This window comes from Malurus melanocephalus, unplaced genomic scaffold (genome assembly GCF_030028575.1).
Source record: "Malurus melanocephalus ecotype Western Australia unplaced genomic scaffold, MMel_1.1 scaffold_203, whole genome shotgun sequence".
Taxonomy (NCBI): Eukaryota; Metazoa; Chordata; class Aves; order Passeriformes; family Maluridae; genus Malurus; species Malurus melanocephalus.
The window spans coordinates 805,022-830,650 of record NW_026623435.1 but is presented as its reverse complement, the minus strand read 5'-3'; the positions used below and the strand labels follow the sequence as shown (position 1 = coordinate 830,650).

The 25,629-nt window shown below is 34.9% G+C and overlaps 1 protein-coding gene across 1 annotated transcript in view; it reads right to left on the bottom strand.

Annotated features, from left to right (window-relative positions):
* WDR27 (WD repeat domain 27) overlaps positions 1–25,629 on the bottom strand; it is a 76,872-nt gene that overhangs the window by 14,020 nt on the left and 37,223 nt on the right. The window contains exons 22-23 of the mRNA XM_057373640.1: positions 22,613–22,715; positions 12,359–12,457 (exon numbers count right to left, since the gene is read on the bottom strand). Coding sequence (XP_057229623.1) covers positions 12,359–12,457; positions 22,613–22,715 — 202 coding nt within the window. The remainder of the gene's footprint in view (positions 1–12,358; positions 12,458–22,612; positions 22,716–25,629) is intronic.

The window sequence follows — 25,629 nt, the reverse complement described above, 5'->3', positions numbered from 1 at the left end:
CAGGGTTAGCCATGCTTAGCAGAGTAAAAGAACACATCTGTGAACAGAGAGCATTACTCTCATTCAAGCCATAGGGCCTTCCTGAAACTGTCCCTCATAYGAACCTCTTGGAACACCTATGATACATCCTGTTTAGGAACTATTGGTTACTGATGGATTCTCCCAGACTGCCAACGTATTATGACCACCCATAGTGGGTTTGCTTGAGGAATGTGACTCAGGCCATTCAACCACAGTAAGAGTCTCCATGAGTTGAGTTAAAGGACTAAAAGCCCAAACACGGAATGAAAGATCTAACAAATGAATAAATGGTAACTAAATAAGTGACTTAGAAGCTTCCAATTCCATCTTCAAAAAGGATCTCTAAGCTAGGAGCCTAAATCACTTAATGTTTTYATATCCTGCTATTTAGTCCATAAGCCAACATGTGTAACAGATACCTTACACTTTTATGTATGAAAGCCTGGAAAAGTAAAAAAAAAAAAATCTGATTCATTAGTATGGGCTGAATGTTTTTGCAATCTACTTATTATTTCCATACTCCAATATCACTATTAATAAAGAGCCACTGTTTTCTTGTGAGCATCACTGTCATGGACTTTGCTGTATGAACCAGACACACTCCAACAGAATATTGTTCCCACCACCTACTATTTCTAGAGAATATTGTTCCCATTAACTATTGTATAAATCTCAGTCACTTTGCTGCTCTCCTAGTTTATTTTCACTTTCAAATCTTTTCAATTATTAAATCTAGAAATTTGTAACTTAGAAGCATGATGGAAATAAAAATGAAAGTATGCAAATTGGACATGGTTTCAGTATCATCCATTAATCACTTGTAACTTGAATTTAGCTCTTAGGAAGCCCTTTGGTTTAAATCTTGGCTATAAGTCTGATAGAMCCCCTCATTTGTTCTCCTTTTGAACTGTAAGGCCATACTTTGTGTCCATCAGGCACAAAACAGCAAACATTTAACAAATTTCATAATGTCAGGAATAAAGGCATACATAGCTAAGATGAAAGGCACTTTGCCAYCTAATATATAATGTCCTACTAAATTAAATGATTTTCAATACTGGTTTTTATACTGTACTCATTGGCAGCACTTCTTTGAAACTGCTGCACTTTAAAACTCCCAGAATAACTCAATGGAACAAGAAATGTTTACAGAAGTGGGAACCTTTAAAACTATGACAGTTTTTCACTTCAGCTGTAAGGACTATGACAGGCAGGCCAGATACAGTGATGTCAATCAAGTAGATTTCAGATCATACAGTTTATTTACAAAACTCTTTAGTGAAAAAAACAAAAATCTCTTGATTCTTTACAGTTTCCCAGGTAGTGTAATAGGTTAACAAAAAGCCACTTCCACTTGTAGCACAAGTCTTAACTATGTAATTTAACAAATAGATTAACATTTGTTTTCTCTAACTTGCTCCTGGAAAACAGACTCTTTTCCTTCAGAGTCCACCACAGCCTCTTTTGTTTGCATTTCCTTTTTGAAGAGGCCAGAAATGCTAGCTCTTAGCTAATTGTATTACCTCTCCTTACATGCAAACAGGAGATGACTCATTTCACTGTAGAAAACTCCATCACATTGGTCAATTTTAGTATATTGGTTATATATTAAGCATATTTTCCTGGAAGTTTAATAATGATTTGCCTTTTAAAATAACATATGTGCAAGAAGATTTCTGCCATTCTAACACACCCTACAGCTCCATAAAACACAACCTGACTTAGATACAGGTAGTTTTATTAATTCAGTTTTGCTTCCTTTTTGTAAACGTTTTATTTTACTCTGGATAGTACTCATCCTCTGTCTGAGAGATTTGCATTGTACATATAAGCCTGGATAATGCCACCTGGGATTCAAAATATACTCTGTTCATTAATTATTCTACCCTATATCTATATGCCTACAGAAAGATAGTTCAGTTTATTGTCGGATAATTCACCTTTTTCTGGAAAATATTTGTCAGTTGACTGCAAATTCAAAAGACAAACCATGATCTTAAATGACATATTGTACTTTTAAATATTTTTCAAGAGAAAAGGATATTCTATTTAAAAATTATAAAGGCATATAACTCACACTTAAAAAGTGGAATCATAATTATTTCATATAGGCCTTTGTATCTTGAAATATTGTACTTAACTTTCATGAAGGACTTTGTTATTTAAGAGATATTTTAAAACTCTCTGTCCATATTTAAAGTAAAAGAGGCAGGAGCTGTTCAAGTCATGGGATAGCAATGCTTGCATAATACTTGGTAAGTCAGTGGGAAAACCAGCTAAACATGCCAGACTAGCAGCTTCCCAATGGAGAGTGTATCATATTCTGCAGTGCAAACAAAATATTTTGAAGTTGAATCATTCATAGGCAGAATTTGTTACAGCCTTCAAATATAGAGTAAGCCTAAAGTTTGGATAGAAAAGGCACTTGAAGTGAAAAACACTTCTCTCAGTAAGTATCATAACTGCTTACATAAATTATTGCTGGAAAAGCCTCAAAAGTTTCACTTCAGAGGAGATGCCAACATTTTAGGTGCTAGCTGGAACCTATTCAAAACTTTCAGATCATGTCTATATTACAAGCAAAATAAAAGGTAGACCATGTTCATATTTCACACAAAAACCCAGTATTCTGCAAGGCAAAGAAAAGATTTCAGAAATCCTTATGAATTTTGTAATGAAGCAGAGCTTGGGTGTCCCTCATTAGGTACCTTTCTAACCTTAAGATGAGTACTAATAGATATTTCTCTAAAATGAACCAATGAAAAAATGGTTTTTCTAAAATAGCACTTTTTTGGTAACTATTATTTCTTGGCATGACAGGCATTTATAGGAATCTATTGTTACAGCTGATGCATTCCTATAGACYTTTAGACTACTTCTTAAGCAAAACCAAAAAATTTCTCAGTTTTTTTATCAGACTTCATATTAAAACAGTCATGAAAATAAAATGAAAGGAATTCAACCTCTAGTTAGAATCACAGGAGAAAATKTTATGTGCTCCAGATATAATAAAATGCTGCCATATATTGTGTGACTTTAAGTTTATGGTACATCTTCTTGGAAATTCTCAGGATTTATCTGATAGTTCTATGTGCATAACTCCAAAGAAATTCCAATAGAAATATATACCCTTGAAAGGGTAGCATTTATGTCATACTCATTGCATAAACAGTCATCTTGCTTTATGCCTTTTATTAGAATGATAGCTCTACAATTTCTGTTTTCCTTTTTTATTATTATACTATTTCTTATATTTGGCATCATATACTTATTTGAAAAATTCTTTAATATAGGAAGGTTAGCTAAAATCTGATAACTGGAATCAGATGTTGCTTTTCACTACTATAGGCTTCTCAGGCTAAGCCTGACAAAATTCAAAGTGGGTAATTAAATTTCAATTATTCTGCTCTACAAGGGCTCCCATACTACACTCATCATCCTATCTCAAACCTGGAATTTAAACGGTAAAAGCATAATCTTATTTTGCAATGGCACATGTTATAACTCAGCGTGATCTATTTTAAACCAGTGAAGACCAGTTGGTGACTTTGCAGGCACGCTGCTGAGACAGAGTTAATAAAGGTTAATGGGCTCAAACTGCCTATATATGATCAGCACTTGTTCAAGGAATCCCTTGCCTAAAAGAAAAGTTTCATACTATATATAATTTTTCATTGCCTTCAGCATGCCAGACCATATGGAATGARTGGGAAAAATTGTGTGGAAAGGTTTGCTTTCAAAACATTTGAACTGCTATAGATCTACAGCATCAACTCTCCCTGTGGAGTTCATCACTCATCCTGGGAAATATGCTATCAGCATATCAATAATTTTTCTTCTAACATTTTTACTAGTGAAGAACATTTTCATATTGATAGTAGATCTACTAACTTTCACCTTATTGGTGAAGTTTCTGAATACTGAAATATCTCCAGCAAATTTAAACACTCTGAAATTTCTCCCTTTTATTAATTTTTTTCCAAATGCTTAAAAGGAGAGAAAACCCAAAACACAAATGGACAGAAAAATCAAAGATGTGTAAATACAGAACTGCATAATGAATGATAGAGAAGAGGAAGGTTTCTTAATGTTTAGATGATCTATACAGTTTATGTCTGAGAAAGCCAGACTTGACAGACATGTGCTACAACTCAGGAAATTTCCTACCGTGTAATTACAATGCAAGGTCTATTCCTAAAAGAAAACTATTGAATTTATGGCCATAAGTTCTGGGTGTATGCTGTGAGACCATGAATGATTCTGTCTTGACTGCAAGCAAGGGGGAAAAAATCTATTTCTGTTGAATATACTAATTTATAATTTGAGATTTAAAACTATGAGTACTCTATCTGCTTTTGGATACACTAATAAAAAGCCTTTGCCAGAAATTTATCTTGGCATGACAGTAAGAAACATGATTCATATTTCACTAGTCAGTTTTTAAGACCTGTCTTAGTGAAAGTTGAGTGAAACAACGAAGACCTGTCTTAGTGAAACTTTGCACAACAAAGTAATTATATTTTCCACTTGCTTCAAAATTTCATATTTAGTTAAATTGTTAAACTTGAAAGTAAAGAAAATATCATCTTTTAAATGTATTAATAAAACTGTTCTCTTGAATCAGAGTCAAATGTCTGTAGAAGTAAAAAAGCCAGCTTTTCATTAAAAAGTTTTTCTGGCACAATCAATTCAATGTAGAATTTCAGAGTTTTCATACTTTATCAGAAAAGTCCTTATTTCATTAGTTTTAAATGCATTATTAATGTGTCTAGGTACTGTATCCATGGATACCTATGTACCTATGGATGATAAATATATATACTCATTGAGACAAGTATGGATAGAGAACAGTTCCAGATATTTCTTTAGGATTTAGCTATCCTTGTTGTTTCTCAAAATCTCTGAATCACAGCAATTGTATTTCCCTTGAGCAAGTTAAATAAATTTCTAAATGGACGCTTGAGTTTCAACTTGTTAATAAGCAAAAGGCTTCACTTTGTCCCAAAAATTCTAGATAAAAAATCTAGCCTTTTCTTCTTTAAGCATTTTTATAAAAAATATTTTCTTCACTTTGGAAACACACAAGATAGAGGCCTCATGAGACCGAAGTCTGTGCAGTCATGCYAACAGAAAAACTGGCTTGTAAAATAATTTTTATCCTAAATAAAATTGTACTCAATAATCCAGAATAATGAATAGGTCAGGACATGGACAAACTTGAGAAGTGGGCCTGTGAGAACCTCAAGAGGTTCAGTAAGACCAAGTGCAACGTGCTGCACCTAAGTCAGAGCAATCCCAGCCACAAGACTGCAAGAACTAATTGAGAGCAGCCCTGCAGATGAAGATTTGGGGGTTCTTGTGGATGAGAAGCTGGACACGAGACAAGAGTGTGCTCACAGCCCAGAAGGCCAGACACATCCTGGGCTATGCAAAAGAAGAGCGGCCAGCAGGTCAAGGGTTATGCCTTTCCACCTTGACTCTGTTCTCATGAGACCTGACCCGGGATAATGCATCCAGCTCTCAGGTCCTCAGCACAAGAAAGATATGGAGCCCACAAAACAATCAGAGTGGAGCACCTCTCCTAAGAAGAGAAGCTGAGAGAATTGGGCTTGTTCATCCTGGAGAAAAGAAGGCTACAGAAAGATCTTACTGCAGTCTTTCAGTACTTAACGTGTTTTATAGAAAAGGAGAGTGACCTTTTACTCAAGTAGATAGTGATAGGATATGGAGGGGTGGTTTTAAATCAGAAGAGAGATTTAGATTAGATGTTTGGAAGAAATACTTTACTCAGAGAGTAGTGAAGCAATGGCACGGGTTGCCAAAGAAGGTTGTGAATGCCCCATCCCTGGAAGGGTTAAAGACCAAGCTGGATGGGGCCCTCAGCAACTTGGTCTAAGGGGTGGCAACCCTGTCCATGGCAGGATGACTAGAAATAGATTGTATTTAATGTCCCTTCCACCCCAAGACATTCTATGATTCATGTTAAAGAATGACACACATTTTACATTGACATTTCAAAAGTCTTCATAATTGTAATTTTTCTTTCTCCAGATCTAGCTTTTCTCTGCAGTGAGCAGTATTGGTCATTCATTACCTGATCAGAGAATGGCAGAGTCAATGTGATTCTCTCCAGATGTTAACAGGGGAGCTGAAATGAAGGCATTAAATATTGGAATAAGTCCCAGATTTGTGTTTGTTTCTGGTGTGATGTGGTATGGCATAGTATATCAGCAGGGGAGTAATCTATTTCTTTCAAGAAATGTTCTTACATGACTAAACAACTAGCTGGGTAGAATACAGCTACATTTCTGTAAAAAAAAATCATGTCACAGTGTGTCTCAGCTACTCAGACAGATACATTGTGAACGATTTATGAAAAAGAGGAACCAATCCCTTCAGATGACAATATCAGCATTTTAACAAATGTATTATCATAATTTTTAAACATTTCAAATACCACTCTTTAAAAGCACAGCAGCTAGGAGGAGTGGTGATTGCAAATGTTGAATATTTCTATGAGATAAGAAAAAGGGTCACAGGATCCTTTTATAATCATACTTTTCCCTGCTTACTCCAGCACAAATGACAGGCCTGAAAGAAAGAAGGCAAAGAAAAGTCCCCCCAGACTTTGCCAGATCAGATCACAGGGAAAATTTGTTAGGGAGTGCAGAATCAAACAGTTCTGAGACTGCTGTACTTCATGCAGAACTGGAAGAAAACAGACACAGAAAGCAGCTTTAAAGAATTTCTACATCCTGCCTTTCCCCCATTATGCTGAACACAGTTCAGATACAGCCAGGAGCTGGGCCAAGATGTTTGGTGTGGCTATATTATACTCCATCAGACAACTGGAATCTTTTTATGTTGCTATTTTACTTTAAGACAGAAATTGAGTCTGGTTTTCTTTTCATATTTAATCTGCTAGCTAAGACTTAGCTTTGCCATTTCCAAATGCTTTACATTTACAATGCAGCTTATTCCACACTTCATTTTGCTTGTATTTAATCTAAGTATATTTTTAATGGCTGAACTCTGATTTGTTATACATCCACAATACATTTGCATCATGCTTGCCAATTTATTTGGCTTACAATTTCTCAAAGACTATGTAAGAAGGGAGAATCTTCTTGCAATGCAATGCTTGAATTTTAATTAAAGTGGAGGAAGAAGCTCCAAACCAGAAAAGCCCGGAAATTTTAGAACTGAAACTTCCCCCAGAGTGGTTTCTAGTATCAGCAAATRTACAACTGCATTCTATTAATACTATCTGTTGAGCAAGTTAAATGCAACACCCTTCAAGAAAGAGAAATAAGATACCTTGACAACTTCCTAAAGGGTTATAGAAGATAATTAAATTGTAATTCATACTTAAAAACATAGCTGAACAAATTCCTAACCATTAGTCCTTTTATTTAGTTCTTCCTGTTTAGCAAAGTACAGAGGGAGAGACTGTATTCAAAATACACTTCACAGAATACTTTTCTACATGCCCCTTCATGAAGCATGGAAAGCAGATGCCTTGCAATACTGTATAATTGGCTCCTACAAGATCATTGTGTAGTGTGTGAAGGGACTAAGTGAGGTTTATCTCATCTAGAAGCCTCCCCTTCTGTCCTTTGAAGAGCTGGGGAGGAGTTTCTGAGGCACTGAGCACACTAATTTTCAGAACTGTTAAGAGAAACCTCTGGTTCTCAGCAACTCTGTAAACCAGGTTATGGGCATCTCACTTTTCCCAATTTTTCAGAAAAAAAAAAAAAGACCTAAATAGAAGTGCAGAAACTTTAAGTCTTAACCTTACAGCAATCATCTCATACTCAGGGCTTTCATTCCCTCCCTCTAGGCACTCTCTTCATCTCTCCAGCATCACCACTTCACATGTATGTTCTTTCCCTCCAGTCCTTAGTCTCCACCATTCTCCCTTCACTCTCTGATAGTTTTGGAGAAACTGTCTCTTCTCTAAATTTCCCCTAAGATTACAGTTAGTGTCTTTCCTTCCCACTCCCAGTCAATCCTCTCTCTTTCCAGTCCACAAGGAACCCTGTCTAGATACTTGGTAAACAAAGTTCACATGGAACATGTGAGTAACCAATTGTTTCATACTGGCTTTTTCAACCTAGCAGTGCCATTCAATGAAGTATATACTCTTGTAAGAAGTACCATAAAGATTTTATGACAAATGTGCTATGAATTGAGAAGATCTGCAAGTATTTTTATCTAAAATCATGTGGTGTACAGCTGTTTTTTGCTGGAAACACACTTAAAATGAATGGAGTATTCAAGGATTAAATTGAATTATATTGTTCTTTCTAGCCTATAGAAGGCTTTTTCTTTTTCTTTTAAGATCTCCTTCTTCATCCTTCTTCAGAATTTTCATCTGTACTTGCATGAATTTTTTGGTATAAACAATTTTTTGCAGTAAACATCAACTCATAATTTACTACATTGATACACAACATTATTGGAGTTTGTTAGAAACTGCAAAATACATTMTATTTCTGCTATAAATGAAGACATGCATAGTGGTGAACTCTTAATTCAGAATTCTCAGGGATTAGAATAAACTCAGTAGGACTACCTGCTGTGTCACACTAGTAGGCTCTCCACAAGCTCAACCACCTTTGTAGCCAGAGAGTGGAGCAGCCCAAAGCTCCATGTTATTTTCTATCAAAGAAGTTTTTAAGATGACAAGGGCCAAGATCTGTAAACATAACCAGTGGGTTAATGACAGCACCCAAACAAGGCACTGTAGGAAACCAAGCCCACATTAAGAATCTCCCAAAGGTGGGTAGAGTTGAAGATCCTCCTTTTTCTCCAAGCCACTTAGAGTAGCACTTCTGTGCTTTGGCTCAATTTCTAAATCCATTTAACTGGATTTGAAAGTTAAACAATTTTGCAATTCTCTAAACCTGAAGACTATATCAAGATTTTAAACATGTTGTAGGCTTGTATATTACACAGTTGTAGTAGTCATTGGTTGCTACAAAAGCACCATATTATACAAAAAAATCCAAATGTTTAATTCACTGTCACAATGATTCACTGATTCACTTCCTGAACAATACTCCAGGTGCTGTTACCCTTTCAAGTGATCTTTTTACCCCAGCTTCTCCCTATCATAAATCTGCATCTTTATACATAAGAAAGAGTACATGCCACTGCATTGGACTACTTTACATTTATGTCTATGTACAATCTACAAGTTGATCAAACTGGAACAGCCCATGAATGATTAAGACAAATTGCATTAACTGCTATCCCATTTTTTTCAGTTAATACCATGATAATAAACCTGTACATTTGAGGACAAAAAAGAAGGATATTGAACATGATGGTGAATAAAAATAAAATATTAATAAATTTAATCAGATAGATACTTCAGTAATTTGGATAGAAAAATTAAACCCCTATGTTCATAAAATTTAAGAAATATCCACTCCATATCCTCATTCAGTTCACTGAGATTACACAGATGTGAGTACACAGATTTAGCTAACAGTTCAAGAAGACAAGGACAGAAACTCATTCAACCTCAGAAACCTCATAGATGAGGTCAGCAGGAGGCTCTTTTTTTCTTCCTAATGCAATTGTCTTCTTTGTGTGGATGTTGGTAAAGAAAATATCATCTCACCAGACACTATAATATCCCCTAATATATATTCCCTAAAACAGATTCAAATGCTATTAATTGTTTTGGTAAGATAAACATTTTTCAATGAGTGAAAAACAGGAAGTGTTAATAAGGAGTTAAAGCTGAGAAATCATCTTGAAAATTAAAATAAATGCAAAGGTTTTATCTTCTTCCCCTTCTCCAGCTTTCACAGCAACCATTTCATAAATCATTGCAGAGTTTCATATGATGAAAGCAACCATGCCTCCTATTATACTATTTTAATCCACACAGGGTTTCTCCTTGTTTTCTGGAAGAAAACTTAAGCAAGTGGAAGTTATGAGAATGGTTAGAATAAGGTACCTCATGGACAGGTGCTGGGCAAGCAAGGACTGAACYGGAGCACTGCCAGAGCACCTCACTTTTGGCTGGATCTTTCCACAGCAGAAAGCTTAGCTATAACATCTGAATTTCACTTTCCAGCCACTTTCTTTTTTCATGCCTTTCTCCTTCCCCTGTCAGTGCTTCCCTTTGAATGCAATGGGGCTTAGTGTAGTGGCTATTCGGAACCCAATATAACTCAACTGTATTCATTCAAATATTGGATGAAACAATAGACTCGATTTTAAATCCCTGACTAGTGGTAGCAATAGATACAAAAATCTTCCAGTATTGGAAAATCTGACTGCATAATACAAAGCCTTTCTTTCAAGGCAGGGGACTATTGTTTTCTGAATAATTTCTGATTTTCTTCTTTTCCATTCTACAAGCTAGTCATTGTATTTCTTAGGTGCTTCTCCTAGTGYCTTTGAATGTAACTTCACAATAAATTCTATATTAGAAAGGCCAGGTAATTTTTTTTTTTTTGTTCTCTAGCTATCAAAAAAAYACTTAGCATTTTGGAGTGCTTATTATACAGAATGGTTTGGTTAATCATATTTAAATTTCATCTGTGATCCTTCAAAGAAGAATTTTTTACACACTCCTTGCTTTTTAGAAAAATGTTCCTGATAACATCAGCTTGAAAATCTTTCCCCAGAACCATATGTATGAGGAGACTCATCAGCCGATTCAAATCCACAGGCCGTGTCTCTTAGGAAAGATCTCTCAAAAAAAGGGGGTTTGTGGGTCTTGAACTTCAGATTTGTCTCTAATACTTAATTGACTGTGTGATGTTTCCTAAAATTCAGAAGTTTGTGCCCCAGGGCATACTCTCACTCCAGTCTGGCTTGGAGCCACAGCCGAAGTTTATTTTACACCATTTACAGATTTTGCCCCTTGACCAACAACTGATTTTTCTAAACTTAGTTATTTCAAAGTCTTGATTCATAGTATTACTGCAACTGAACATCTAGAGCTTTAATAKTTAAACTCTAATCAGATAGTTTCCACCAAAATGCATTCCAACAGCTGGACCTCAGATTTCAATGTGGCAAGACTACAGTCCGCGCTATTCTAATAGTGTATATAAAACCTTTTTTGCAGAAATGTGTTCAGTCCTAAACTTTACACTACTGTAACCTTGGGTGCAAAATTTAATAAACCATATCATCTGGTTGAATTTAACATTGCTGAATACAAATACYAGAAACACATAATGTTCATCATGAGATAGCAATTAACAATTTCGCAGTTCAAACAATATATACATAAGGAATAAACTTCCAGAAATTCTAAAATCACAGAAATGCTAGCATCTTTATTTACAAATTGAAGGAGATACGTGAATATGACAATACTCCTACAAGTAAAGGAATTTTATTTGCTCCGTAAACATTTTTTAATAGTAACAAGTATAGCCAGTGGTAAGACGGTAGTGAAATAAACAGGAGCTACTGTTCACTGTTTTATTAACTTGTGTCTATTGTTGTTTCTTAAAGTAAGGAAAGAAAGGAGAAAAGGCTTCAATGGAAATTAAATACATGAAAACAAAGAAAGTAAATCCATATGATTAAAAACAGTATACAAAGAAATCACATAATAAAGCAGCTGCAGGGAAGATTGGGTGTCAAAACTTAGAAAAAAACCCCTTCTTTGTATATATTGCTGCACTATAATTAAACCATTACATTGAAATATAATGCTGTTAGCATCGTATTAACGGTCACTAAAAAAAAGTAGAAGCTGTTACTCCATAATGCCTAACTTCTTTGGAGTACTTTTCACCTATAGATATCTGAAAAACTCAAAGCACAACAGTAATAGTTCTTCCAAATATTCTGATAAAGCTATTTTAATATTTATTCTGAAAGAACACACTTAAAATAAAGTTGCTTTTTAAATCTTTCAAGCTTTTGAGTAATGACAGCAGGCCTGAGCCCCTTGTCATTTCCCTGTCCCTATTTATTTCTCTCTTACATTCTCTGAATTAACAGTCTATTCAGGTAATTTGACATGGATGTACATTTTCCCAATATTCAACGTGTACAGGTTCATAAGAGTTCCCAGGCTAGAAGTCTTCTTTGCAGACCATTAATCAGGGCATTTGTCTGTGTAGCATGTGGAATTTTGCGTGAGTCTCTAATTGGCACAATGACGACACTACAGTTGGAAGTGGATTAACAGCCCTGCAAATGCACAGCACATTGGCACGCAAATAAACGAGAAGACTACAGAATAAAAAGCAAGACCATAGTGAGGGTTTTTTTGCAATTTTGTAACTTTAAAGTTATAAAATGGTACAATTTTGCATGTTCTAATTACAAAGAGGAAAAAAAAGCAATGATTTACCTGTGGAGATGAGGGACTAAAAGTGACATTGGTGACAGATTCTGTGTGCCTTCCCAGTTTATGTAAAAAAGTGCTTGAATGCATTTCATATATGTAAGCCTAAAAAACAATGAGATTATATTTTCGCTGTTAAAAAATAATCACTTTTCAGAAGCAAAAAGTTGTAAGAACACTAAATATGTAGCCTACAGGGAAGTTATAAAATTTTAATCATAGCTGAATAGATACAAAATTCATCAACATCTTAGAATTTATTTCTATAATTTGGGATCATTTAGAAAATGCTCACATTAACTCAATTTTTTAAAAAGTATTTAGAAAGAGTAAAGCACTCATTTCCACATAAATAGCTAAACATTAGGTGTATTTCGGCAGGTGAAAAATTATCAGTTTCAAATATTTTAAATGGTGTTCTTTGAAATTTAAATCCCTTCTTTTAAGTAGAATCTAATATGTTTCTAAATTTTAAAACTACAACATTAAGTGAAATTTTTTCAATTTCAACACAGGTCTTTGCAGTTTTTAATTGAACAGCATAGAATTCAATAACAATTCAATAATATTACAAGTGCTTGAGGAATCATCAATGAAGAAAAGCATACTGCTTGCCTTTATTTCTCAAAAGAAAAAGGTAATAGTGCTTTTCAAGGAGAAAATTAAAATTTTATTGGTAGAGCCTCAAATAATGAAAAAGTGCCAATGCAAAATTGTATCCGGAGACCAACCCAAAATTCAGTGTCAGCCCTGGACATACTCATACTATGAAAATGGTTGCATTGTTATATTAAATCAGCATTATTTTACATTAAAAAAAAGGGTTTAGAATAAGTCCCATAGTACAGGTCCTCCACATAAGAAACACTTGTGAGAGTCACATGCAGACATACAGGATTGTTTTAGGCTATTCCTTGTCTAATAAAATAACAATTATTTGTAGGACAGACTATGCATATACAAGGCATATTAAAACAGACACAYAACATGTAATCTTATTTGGCACATTATAAATAAAATGTGTATCTCAAACAATAGAATAAACTTTAAATCATGCAAAAAACATTCAAATATGGTAATCAAAACTTTACAGTTTCAATAAAAAAACTGAAGCTTCATCGTCTTTACTAAATTTCTACAGTTAATGAATACAGTGTATTACTCTGCAACTCTAAGTTTTTWACTCATAGTACCCTAAAATAAGTTCTATCATTCAGACTCAAGACAGCTGCTGCACTCTATATCACACAACCCTACTGTCCAGACTTCCAATGGGTCTTCCTTCTATGAACTAGATTGCTAGAAATGACCTTTGTACTCTAGCAAGGATCAGCTGCAGTCAAGTTGACCTTTACCACCACCACCACCACCACCACCACCACTGTTACAGAACAAACTACAGTGGTCATGCTCACACAATTAATTTTAATGTGCAAGTGTCAAGAAAATGAGAGATAAGATGCTGTAGAAGTCCATATTCCAGAGAAACTCCAGAAAGGAAAAAAATACACTGAGTGAGGGGTGAGCACAAAGCATTATAAGCTGCACAAAACAGGATGCTCCTACACACCTAACCAACTAGAAAGAAAACAGGGAGAAATCGTTCTCACCAAACAGCACTCTGAAATTCCAAGGACCTTTTGTCAAAATAGTTCAGCAGTATCAAAATATTCAATAATGTCACAACAATTTTAAGTGATTAAAATATATTCCCTTTGGAACAGTGGGAATGGCCAAAACAGGACAAATATGTCATGTTTTTTAACAAATTAACATATACATACACATACATTGTTCCCTATTTCAGAACTTTGTCAGAAATAAGAGCTTAAACAGAATAGAACTRTACTGGAGATAATAAAATCCAAATCCAAGTGTTCAGTACATACAATAAGTCATCTGGCCTCTGCACAACTGACACACAGGGATCTAGTAAAATACATTGCCTTCCTCTCACTTCTCTTCAGCCTATTCTCCTTCCGTTTATTGAAAAGAGGAACAGAGGCAAAGTCAATGACAGCAAGAATCAAGAGCACAAAATGCTCTGACTGACAAAGAAACATGCTTCATTTTTTAACCAAGACAACATATTACAGAAAGATGTGGTTAGTGAAGCTGAAATGTTTCCATCGTATAATCTAGTGCCTTACAGAACTTTGCCAAAATTATCCAATAAAAAATAATTTTCCATTTCATGTTCTCAGCTTAATTAGGAAGGACCAGGTTCATTTTTGGCTTAATCTTTATGTCCCTGTTCCACTCTGCAAAATAGATGTGATAATATTTCATTATTTTTGAAGAAAAATCAAAGTTTGTTAAACCCAGATATTCTAGTAATTTATGCTCTTCCACACAGTTTCTAAATCAACCATTTGGCTCATACCTTTCCTTCAAAAAATGTTGTTAAGCAGTCATGCAGCTTCAATATAATCTAGCAAGTGTGTATTTGGAGCTATAGTCACACTTCTCTACCTAAAAAGCATTCAAACCCTTTACCTTCCACCTTCAAGAAATGATCCTTAGCCCTGGGCTAGAGATTAGGCTGGGATGCAGCTCTCTTCCAAATTGTCACATCGCATAACAAGATGCACTGGACCAGAGGAAAGTAATGACAAGCAGCTACAGACAGAAGCCCACATGTAGCAAACCACCAAAGCATTGGAAGAATGGGAAAGACCAGAAATGGGAAAGCCTTTTCATCCGACCTTTACTACGAAGACTGTTCATATTGCTCATATTGAACAGCTGCTAGACAAAACATGCAGAATGTGGCTGGGAACACAAGCTGCCCATTGCACTTCACTGTTACAACTCCATTTTAATGGAACTACTGCTAAACGTCTTTCTGATACTGTATTTCAACCCCAGCAATCTTAAATATTTAGGTGTTATGGTTCAACAGAAAAAGGGACAAAGTCTGTAGCTACATCCAATAATAGTTTCTTACATTGTGGCAGCTATCATCTTCTCTTCCAAAACTGATTTAAGGAAAAGTAATAGTAATTTTCTGAGTAATTTTGACATGTAACACAATAAAACATAATAAAAAGAAAAACATAATATAAAAGTGTATAGACCCAGCTTCTGTTTAAGTAGCTCTAGCCACAGTTATTTAAACTGTGACTTCAAAACTTTCAAAACAAAACAAAAACACCAAAGAGAATTCTATTTTAATAGAAATAACATTCATAAAAAGAGGAATTACTCCAGTATAAACATTTTTCTACTACAGTCTGCCATCATTTTAGTTTTGCTGTGTTTTCTGATGTCATCCAAATGGTTTTTCTATTCTATAGTTACTAGACTATTTTAGCATAGCCTTCTCTACAGGAAAAAAAAAAGAAAAGAACAGTAACTGAATTATAAATGAGACCATAACATTAACCACAGAAGAATTTTAAACAGCTTGAAAATATACAATGAATGACAGAGGAAGAATAGTTTTTCAGCAAACCAAATGTGAAGAGCAAGTAAACAAAACAGTTTAGGAAGAACTCAGCAATACCCAAAATGCACATCTGCTTACAATGTTTTAGACTTCAGCCAAAGTCAATTCTCTTTTTTTATTTTAAGACCTATTTCATCTAATAAAAATACTGATTCAGTACATACTGATATTTCCTTTCCATTTCTTGCTGAGGGTCAGCCAAAAGTAAAAATAATTTCCCTGTACCAATAGCTTCCAAAGAAGTTTCCTGGATCTGTAACCACATACTTACTTGTATTTCCTTTCACTTGACATTTGAAGAAAACTTGAAGTAATCAGTTTTCAGTAAGTCAGAGTGTGACAGTGTATTTAGCACCTTACAAGTACACATAAGATTCTGCTTTCTTCTCTAGATTTGTACCAAGAGACAAGGAAGAAGGGCAAAGGCTCTTCCTTGAGTGGAGGAATTTATATCCAAATGGAAAATTACTTAATTCAACTGCATTGGTAGAGTGTGCTAGATAAATAGACGCTTTATCTGTAGAGTTTCACTGTAAATTCGTGTCAGAAAACCTCTGTTTTCTCACACTGTATCTTCAAAGGAAACTTGTTCCCATTTGTTCCCACTGCCCCCTAGTCCAACCCATTGCCATACACATTTCTGTCAAACTACTTACACTCCTACAGCCTCCTGGGATAGGAATGAGGGGGAATCAAATAATAAACAGTGAAGAATAACAAAAGAATTCTTGCTATCAGCTTTTGCACAGGGATCAGAAAAACAACACCATTTTCAAGGAAAACCCTTTGTTGCTGCTGTGGCTTTAAGCTGAAGTGCGTATTTTACAAACCTATCACAGGAAAAGAATCCAAATAACAAATAAACAAAAAAACATTAATATCTAAGATATCTAATTTGGCCTTACACAAACAGAGATTCCGTCCTTCATGTGTTTTGCATGGATTGGCCAAAGTCATCACTTTTCTGTAAATATTTTTCTTAATATTTCAACTGAGCTACTGAAGATAGAAATGTTAAAGATGGTTGGTAGGAATAGGAAAAAAATAATCTAACATGCTTTTATAAAGATATCTGCAGTTATTAACAGGGCTTTATTTGCCTCCATCAGTGCCATCAAACTTAATGCATAATCCCACACACACTACATGATACAATTGTTTCACTTGCACTCTATCACTCCCTGTTTATGCTGGGGCACATATGTCACTGAACCATGTATTTTTCCTCACTCTCAAACTGGAAAAGCTCCTGAACTACTTACACTAAAGAAAAATAACAATTAACCTGAAGCAGACACCAAGCATGGAAAGTTTCAGCCCAAAATGTTCTCAATTTTAAGCAACTGAAAACAAAATTATAGTGGAAAGTGTTAGACTACCTTAACTGTAGGTATCAGTGCCAAATCCACACATAATAAAACAGATTTCACAAATATCCAAAGCACTGATTAATGTTCTTCAGTCCCATGATATCTTACACGCTTGCCACATGGTAGCATGGAAAGTCTAATCAAGCCTGGCAGCAAAATGTTGAGTACAGTGCACCCTCTCAGAGTCCCTTTCCCTTTTAATGATGCCTTTGTGGAGACTGTCCTTCTGGTAGTCACAGGAAACTTCCCACTACTGAAAGATCCCAGTTTCCATATGATTTCCTTTGATGCAACTAAAAAAAAGAGTGAGAGTGAAGAATAATAATGCTCTTTATTATTAAAATAGTTAATATTATCAAGATCAGTCATATTTCAAGATGCAGAGGTTACTTTTTAAATGTATCAGTCTTCTGGCAGTTATAGCTAACACATTTAAATTTTCCTCACTAAAAAAGACTACATAAACCATATCTCAGACTTGCCTTTCAAGGTCTCACGTATGTGATTGCTTTTATTTGTCTTCATATGAAATTTATGTAGCACCAAATACTAATGAATTAAGGTTGCCTTTACTTTTATAACACACTYACTGTTGTAGGAGTAGAGAATTATTAGTTGAAGAATTTATTCTAAGGAAATTGTTCTCACTTCTCATTATGAAACATTATGGTTGGATCACATCCACTTTGGATATGGCTCTTTTCTGACTGCAGCTAAAATTTTCATCTTAGCCATCTTCAGTTATCTTCACAGATATACCCAAAGAGACAGTGAAATAATAGCATATCCAAAGTCATGACTGTATTATTAAGAAACCAATATTTATCTTTTGCTCCTAGAATAATCACCCTAACAGCAAGCCATGCTACCAAGGAATCCAAGAAACTCAGGTTCAAGAGTTAAAAAAAAGTTGTGCTCTTCTTTGGAAAGGGACATATTTTCTCCATCAATAGCTGGCAGAGAGCCAGTTGCAGCCTCTGTCGTTCATTCTCTGCTATGGATTTTCCTCTGCCWAGCAAGGTCAGTCCTGCCTTTTCCATGGTAAACATTACTAATGTTACTTTCTCTAGATGTTTTCTCTTAAAGCCTATCTTAGTTAAACACAAGATAAAATTTGAGTAATATATAATTGGAATACCAATCACACTGAAAACCAAAGTACTTTAGATACTTTCTACCACTGCTTCATGTAATACATTCTGTTCTGAAAGCTCTCTGGTATGAACTGTGGACCAAGACAATAAATACTGTAAAATACCACTATCATACACTTCTAAAAGTAATTTTCCAGTAAAGAAAATATCCTTTTATTTTCTCAAGTCAAAGTATTAAAGCATACTTTATCATATATCAAAGATACCTAAATAAAATCTCAGCGATGTCTCCAAGATAGACTCTCAAGAGATATGAAACAAAACATTCTGAACTATTAACTAGTCCYATCTCTTCCATTTACATACATGTATATCATAACATCTTTGCCAACTCCCTCATCTGTAGTCTTTTACCTATCATTCATTAGTACCCAAAAAGTTCTAGTGAATTGGGGTCTCAAGGGAGAACAACCAACCATATAATTTTATCATTCACATTTGGGGTTTCTTGGGGTGTTTCTTTTTTGATATCTAGATAATTTTATGCAATCCCTAACCTAATCAGATACAATTGTAAAGCTTATCACAACACAAACACACAAGGATGGAAGTATTTCATATAAATAAGATCAGAGCAGCTGATCACAATAACAGAGATAGGCCCCATCTAAACTCTTCTTTTAAAGAAAACAGGAGAGAAGAAAGATACCATTGCCAATCTCCATTTTATAACTCAGAACTGAGCCACAGAAAGACTAATGTGACTAATAATATATTTATGGAAGTAGAGCAATATACCATAATCTTCTATGGCAACGGTTACATTACATTAGGAAGTAGTGGAGTGCAAGGGGAGCAGATGTACAAAACAAAAGGGTTTTGGCAGCACAACCCCTGAATGCATTTTTCTGGTAGTAAAACATTATTTTGTTCAGCAATATTTTATTTGGAATATCAATCTCTGTAGCTACTTAAAACTAAGGTGTCAGCTATAAACAAATTTTACAGTTTGTGTTATGTCTGATGCAGAATCCTGCATCTGAAAATAATTGAGTCTGCAAACAATATGAGGTCTGGGTTTGCATCCAGCCACCACTCCCAGATTTTCAGAACTCTTTGACATGCCCTCTGACCAGCATCACTTTCCAGTATCATTTGCATAGTGAGAATTAGCTCTAAAACAAATTTTGCATGAAGGTTAATATTCAGGGATTAACAAGTGGTTATTAGACTGATGTTATGTATAAGCATCAAATTGTTTTACCCTGTTTCCTGCTACTCCTTTCAATGTTGCTGCCCTCTGGGCTACTCTCTCTAGCTTTAGTGCCTCCACAGTTGGAAGGCATAAATTTAATCTTGGATTTAGAATGTGTGTCAAAGACAGTGCTGTAAGCAAAATCCTAGACTTTGTTGAAAAGTATAAATAAAAGAGAAGACAACATCACACACTACATATATATTTTTGTTATTCATGTAGCAACCTGCTATGCTGAAAATCTTCTGGGTTTGTCATACGGATCAATCCATGTGAACTATACAAACAGGTTTAGAGACATGGCATGGACAGAGAATTTTGTGTTAGAAAACCCAATTTCAGCAATAGTGTCAAAATGTGCCCCTTTAGAGTCTACAGTACAAAGAGAGGTAGCAAGAATGAGTCTCACAACAAYTAAAGAGACAAACATTTATTTCTGCATTCCCTACATCATTTCTGGAAAATGAGAAGTAGGGAAGAGCCCTTAGGTCTTCAAAGACAAAAAAAATTAGGAGCCTAATTAGATACGAAATAAAACAGCTAAATAGAATTACATGGCACATGGAAGAAAATGAGCTATTTTAATTATTAAAAGTAGTGTTTCACATGCTCCAGACGTTTTTGTCTTTTTACACTATGATTTCTTTAGTCAACAAATGTTAAACAAATATATTATATATATATAAAAATAAAATTTTTCTACAGAGCAAAATGGAAATCTAAACCCAATTTCGGTATATTTGTCCAACACCTTAATATGATTATTTGATAGTCAGAAACCTTAGACTGTCCATTTGTAAAATGGTTGGAAATTAAAATATATGTATTCAATTAAGAAAAAGTCCACTAATTTTACTTGTAACCGTAGGCTATTTAGGACGCATAGAAGATGTGATATTAGAAAAGTTAAATTTCTATATTTCCTAATCACAACTAATTACAGAAAGGGAAATCACAGCTCGAAACCAAGACACTGGTTACCTGCTTGATCAGATGGTCAGGTCCTACACAGGTCTTTAACAAAAGTTCTCTTAAAGAAGGTGGGGTAATCAGCTATGGAAACACTTTCAACACACACCTTACAGTATCTACAAATCTCACACTAACACACACAACAGCAGTTCAAATAAAACCAAGTGGCTACTTCAGCTACACAGAAGCTGTATCAAGCTCTTATATAAAACAGATCATACAACCTCTAAATAGAGAAAAAGAATTTTCATTTCTTTTCTTKCAATAACATATTTTGGTTTGCTGTTTCTATGCCCTGTAGGAATATGATTTTGCTATTAATCAATGTAGACAACATATTTCTCTATGTCAAATRCTTCAGATATTGTGAAATACAAAAGGCAGTTTAAGATTAATGTCTCTCAATTATATTCTAATTATGCCTCTTTTGGCTTTAAGATCAATCACATTTGTTAATCCCAAGGTACAAGAATTGAACTTCGTAAAATAAATTCCAAAATGACTGAAGATGCAGTTTCTTCTCTCTGGAAAGTTACATATCTTATTTCCAGAATGCTTTATTTGAAGACAACTCTTTGTATCCACATTACTAATTTTTTATGCAGCTTATTCCAGTAGATACTAAGTCATACAATCTTCAAAAATATGTTACATCTTGCTACTATTAAAACTGTCCCAGTTGCACATTAGGCCATCTGTCAGTTCGTTTTTAGTTGACAAATACGAATGGACTATTCAGTACCGTGTTCAGTTTTCTGTTTCAAAAGGAAACATAAAAGTGTATCCAGTGTCAACAATTCAAAGGGAAGCCTCCTAAAAAATGCCCCAAAACTGCATTTTGTCTTAACAGTACAGTATAAACAAGAGTCCAAAACTTGACTCAGTTTCCCTGAGGGGACAAGAAGAGCAATAATATCCTATGTCCTCTACAGACACWGGATGAAAATTATGCAAAATTCCAACACAGGAGCCACACTAAAACGTATTGACTGGCACTGTGCCACCAGGGACCACATGACAACTGGAGCATGCCAGCTATTCAGCTTCCTTTGATTACCTACCATGTGCCAAGAATTTGGTGTAAGGACAAAAGCATGCTGTCTTTCTTCTCTTGTATTGATGCTAGAAATCCTAAGGCATCAGTATCAACGTGTTTTATCATGAGAATATCAAGAATACAATACCTATTGCCAAACCTTTGGCAATCTGCCAATAAAATATTGACCCTTCACACATGATTTGAGCCAGTATTTCAATACTGGCTGCAAGATTAAACTCTTCTTGTTCTGTATTTGAAGTTGACCAGAAACTCTGTGTCATGCTCTGACGATTAACCTAGAATTACCTAAATATATTTAAACAACATCCCTACCCAGCTCTTTTGAGAGGATGTGCTTGCAATGAATCTGAMCCCAGTCCAGTTTCAAAAGCCTACAGTACAAGTTAGCAATCATCCACCTCTTAGCAAAAAGCAAGAAAAACATTCTGCCAACAATGCAGGCCTTACTGAACCGGAATTAGGTGCAAACTCAAAAAGGTAGCAATACACATTTACTCAGGATTCTTTTCCAAATAATTTAAATGTGGTTGACATTGACTGAGAAGAGAATCTGCCTGAGGAGAAAACACACACACACAAAGGTGTGGAAAGTTCTAATTCCAGTTGAATGACTTATTATATTCAGCTGATTGGTTCAAAAGAAAGCTATATTGAAAGATTCATCACCCTGTATTTGGGAGCTTAAGTAAATTAAAGTGTAGTTGCTACACAGCTCCTAGTGGTCAGATGTGTACACAACATATAAAGCTGTGCTACAGGGAGCACCATTCTCCTCATCTTCAATGGCACATGACAATTGAGAGTCAAATATTACGGAAATATGCAGAAACAAGATTTTAACAATTACTTTGAGCACTAATATTTAGCTGGTCAGGAATTTTTCAGACAAAATAATCATGACTTATACGTAACTGCCACATGTGAATGAACTATATGAAAGTATCATAGACCCCAGTTATGCACATTAAGGTGAATACTAGAAACATACTTGAAAATATTCTTACGTGCAATATGAGTAGTTCTAACAGTTTAGAAGGAAAATAAACAACAACATTGCTTACATATCTATCATCTGATCCACTGGCTATAAAGCGTCCACAGGGAGACACTGCAATTCCACATGGATAGCAGCGGCTGCTRTGTCCTTCAAAACGACGTTCACACCTACAAAGAAATTTCATTGTTATTAACACCAACTAAAAATTACCTCTTTTACTGCCATTTTCATTAAATCCTGCTGAAGTCTCATCTGTTTTTCTTAGTCTGCAAATTCACTAAGGCAAATCCACAAGTTAAATTCCTTAAATATCTCTGCAGTAGGATTTTGACAAAACTGAAAGACATTAAAGAAAATTAATGATTAAAAATAAAATTAACAGAAAAAACTGGCCCAGGAMAATGACCAAACCCATTATTTGTGGCGTTGTTTAGTTTACAGGGATAGAAACATTAATAATTAGAAATGAAGAGGTGAGATGTCTGTCAGTTAGTTAATCCCTAGCTAGCCAACTCACACAGTAAAGTGTGAAAGTCTGCTCTGTGAGGATTTATAAATCTTCCTCAAGTTATTTATATCAGATGAAGATACTGTATGTGGAATCATAACATAAACAATTATTGCTTGCTTTTCTTACACCTAAATCTGAATATTTATACTTTATTCCTCTATTTACATTTTTATTCCATACACTAATTTCTTGTATATGGTAATTCAAGAAAATCAATACCCAAATGACATTTCCAAACTGAAAAATCCTTCCCCTCATCACCTCTCTGTCCTGTAACTGTAGATAGCTTCTTACCCATCTAAAGTCTAAATGGATTTGAAATTAATGCAAGGAGTTAATTTTCTACTTTTCACGTTAATGTTGCAAGAAAATTGTGGAGTAAGTTTTAAACAGCTGAGCACACTTGGGCTATTTAAAAAAAATAACTTTTTATTGAGATGAAGATTAATATCCACCTAATATGGTTGTAAAGAACCATGATAGCTTTGCAGTCATCAGAAAACTAAGGTAAAAGAAATACTATTTAGAGTTTCTTCAATATTAAAAGTCATTTTAATACAAATTTCATGTATTCACAAGCTTTTACAAATTTCAGCATTCAGAACTGTCATTTACAGATGTTTACCTCATTTTAGAGATTCATTTTTATACCTTTGAGTCATTATTTCAAAGCAGAGTTAAAATAACCTATCATCTTCTTTCATCTTTACTATGAATGCCATCAACCTACCCTTCTTACAAAACAAATTCACATACTTCACCACAATGCAGCTGTCATGCATTCCTTTTTTTTAATGTATGCTAGGTCCAGGAACAAATTTGAAATACTAAAATCTCCTGCCAGCTCCTGTGATATACACTTTTTCCTGGCCAGTGAAATCACATAAGCTATGTAAATTCAATTGACTGAACCCAAGTGCAGAAAGCTCTAAATTTTTGTACCATATTGTTCTGTTGTAGACATGCATGTATGTGTAAGAATGCACTAAATGCCAAGTTGGTTTCATTCACCAAGGCAAAACAGACATACTTAAACAAAAACATTACTTTGTGACTGATCTAACTGTTATCACTTGCTAAAGCATAAAAGAGACACTTTTGAATGCAGGAAAAGACATCATTTTATAGAGCCTAACTCTGAATTTTACTGTATTCTATATAATCTGTATAAAACTACTGGTATTAACAGATATTTTGAGCGTACAGTAACCAGACATTTTGCCCCAGATTGCCGTGGTGGGGGAAGAATGCAAGCAGCTCAATATGAATGATAAAGCAAACTTCAACTTCATTCGTGTCACACACTGTTTATATATGCTCATAGTTAATTATGCCCACTTGCTACAATATTATTGGCTAAACACAGAAAGTTACATTCTCCTTTCACTCCCCTCTTCGGCTCTTTCCCAATCTCTCAAAAACATCCTGACCTTGACTATTCTTAGCGCTTGCATACTGCAACATACCAAAAACATTCTGTCTTTGAACACACTGGATACACACATCCTGCAATGTTCTCCATTATCAACACAGAGGCCCAATGCTGCCCCTGAGCAATATTTTCAGTTATTAATGCAAAGGCCTAAAATTTGTTAGCACCCAGTTTGCTTGCACAAGCCTTCGAGGGAGCTAAGTCCCTTTTCATTAAGCCATTCTGCAACACCATATAAGTTCTATCCTAATACTGCTGTAAATAGCTGCATTTAAGAGAGCACTACAGTTCCAGAAAATCAACTTATGAAGACAGCCAATTACTGTTACTAAGATGTAAAAACATTTTTCAACTTCAGTTTTCTCTCATGAGTATTCAGAGACTTTCAGCAACCAATGGCAACATTTGGTCTATTGAATAACCTCCCTCTGTTCAACCTTCCTACTGACAGCAAAGGAGAATACCGACTACCTCAATCTCCTCAGCATTCTCCTCCTCAGTTAGGCTTCTACCAAACATTATTCATTGATAATGAATAGAGTAAACTTCTTCCACAACTTAGCCTTGAGTCTTAATTGCATTGTTTGCAAATTTCAGGGAGATTTTTTTTTTCCAAGTGTCTTTCCATAGAGAATTTGAAGAAAAAATTTCTTTTGAATCTTCTACTTGCAAGAAACACCAGCATCATGTGGAAGAAATTTTCTCATGAGAAAAATCAAATTCATATCCACTGTCCCTCCTGAAGCTGTCTTTAGGTTCACAGTGCTTAAGTAGAGCACTGGTCATCARGACTACTTCTAAGTTAAGACCCTCATTGTCAGGGCCTGTAAAAGATTATTTCCTCAACAGGGTCTTTYGTCTTCATAGAAGAGTTTCCTAATAAAACACTGTGAAAAGCTTCCTTTCAAAAGAATTTGACTCCTCTGTATTTGTGACCAATAACTCAACTACTTCACCTAYAAATGGATGCATAAGAACTAACAGGATTCCATAGCTTGCACTGATCTTTTCTCTGCTATACCACAGCAATAAAAAGCAATTGTCAGTCATAGGACAGTGACCTTTTAATTGCGCTAGTACAGCCACAGTAATGACCAATATCCTGGATTCCATTTTCTTAATTGTTTCCCTGTTCAAC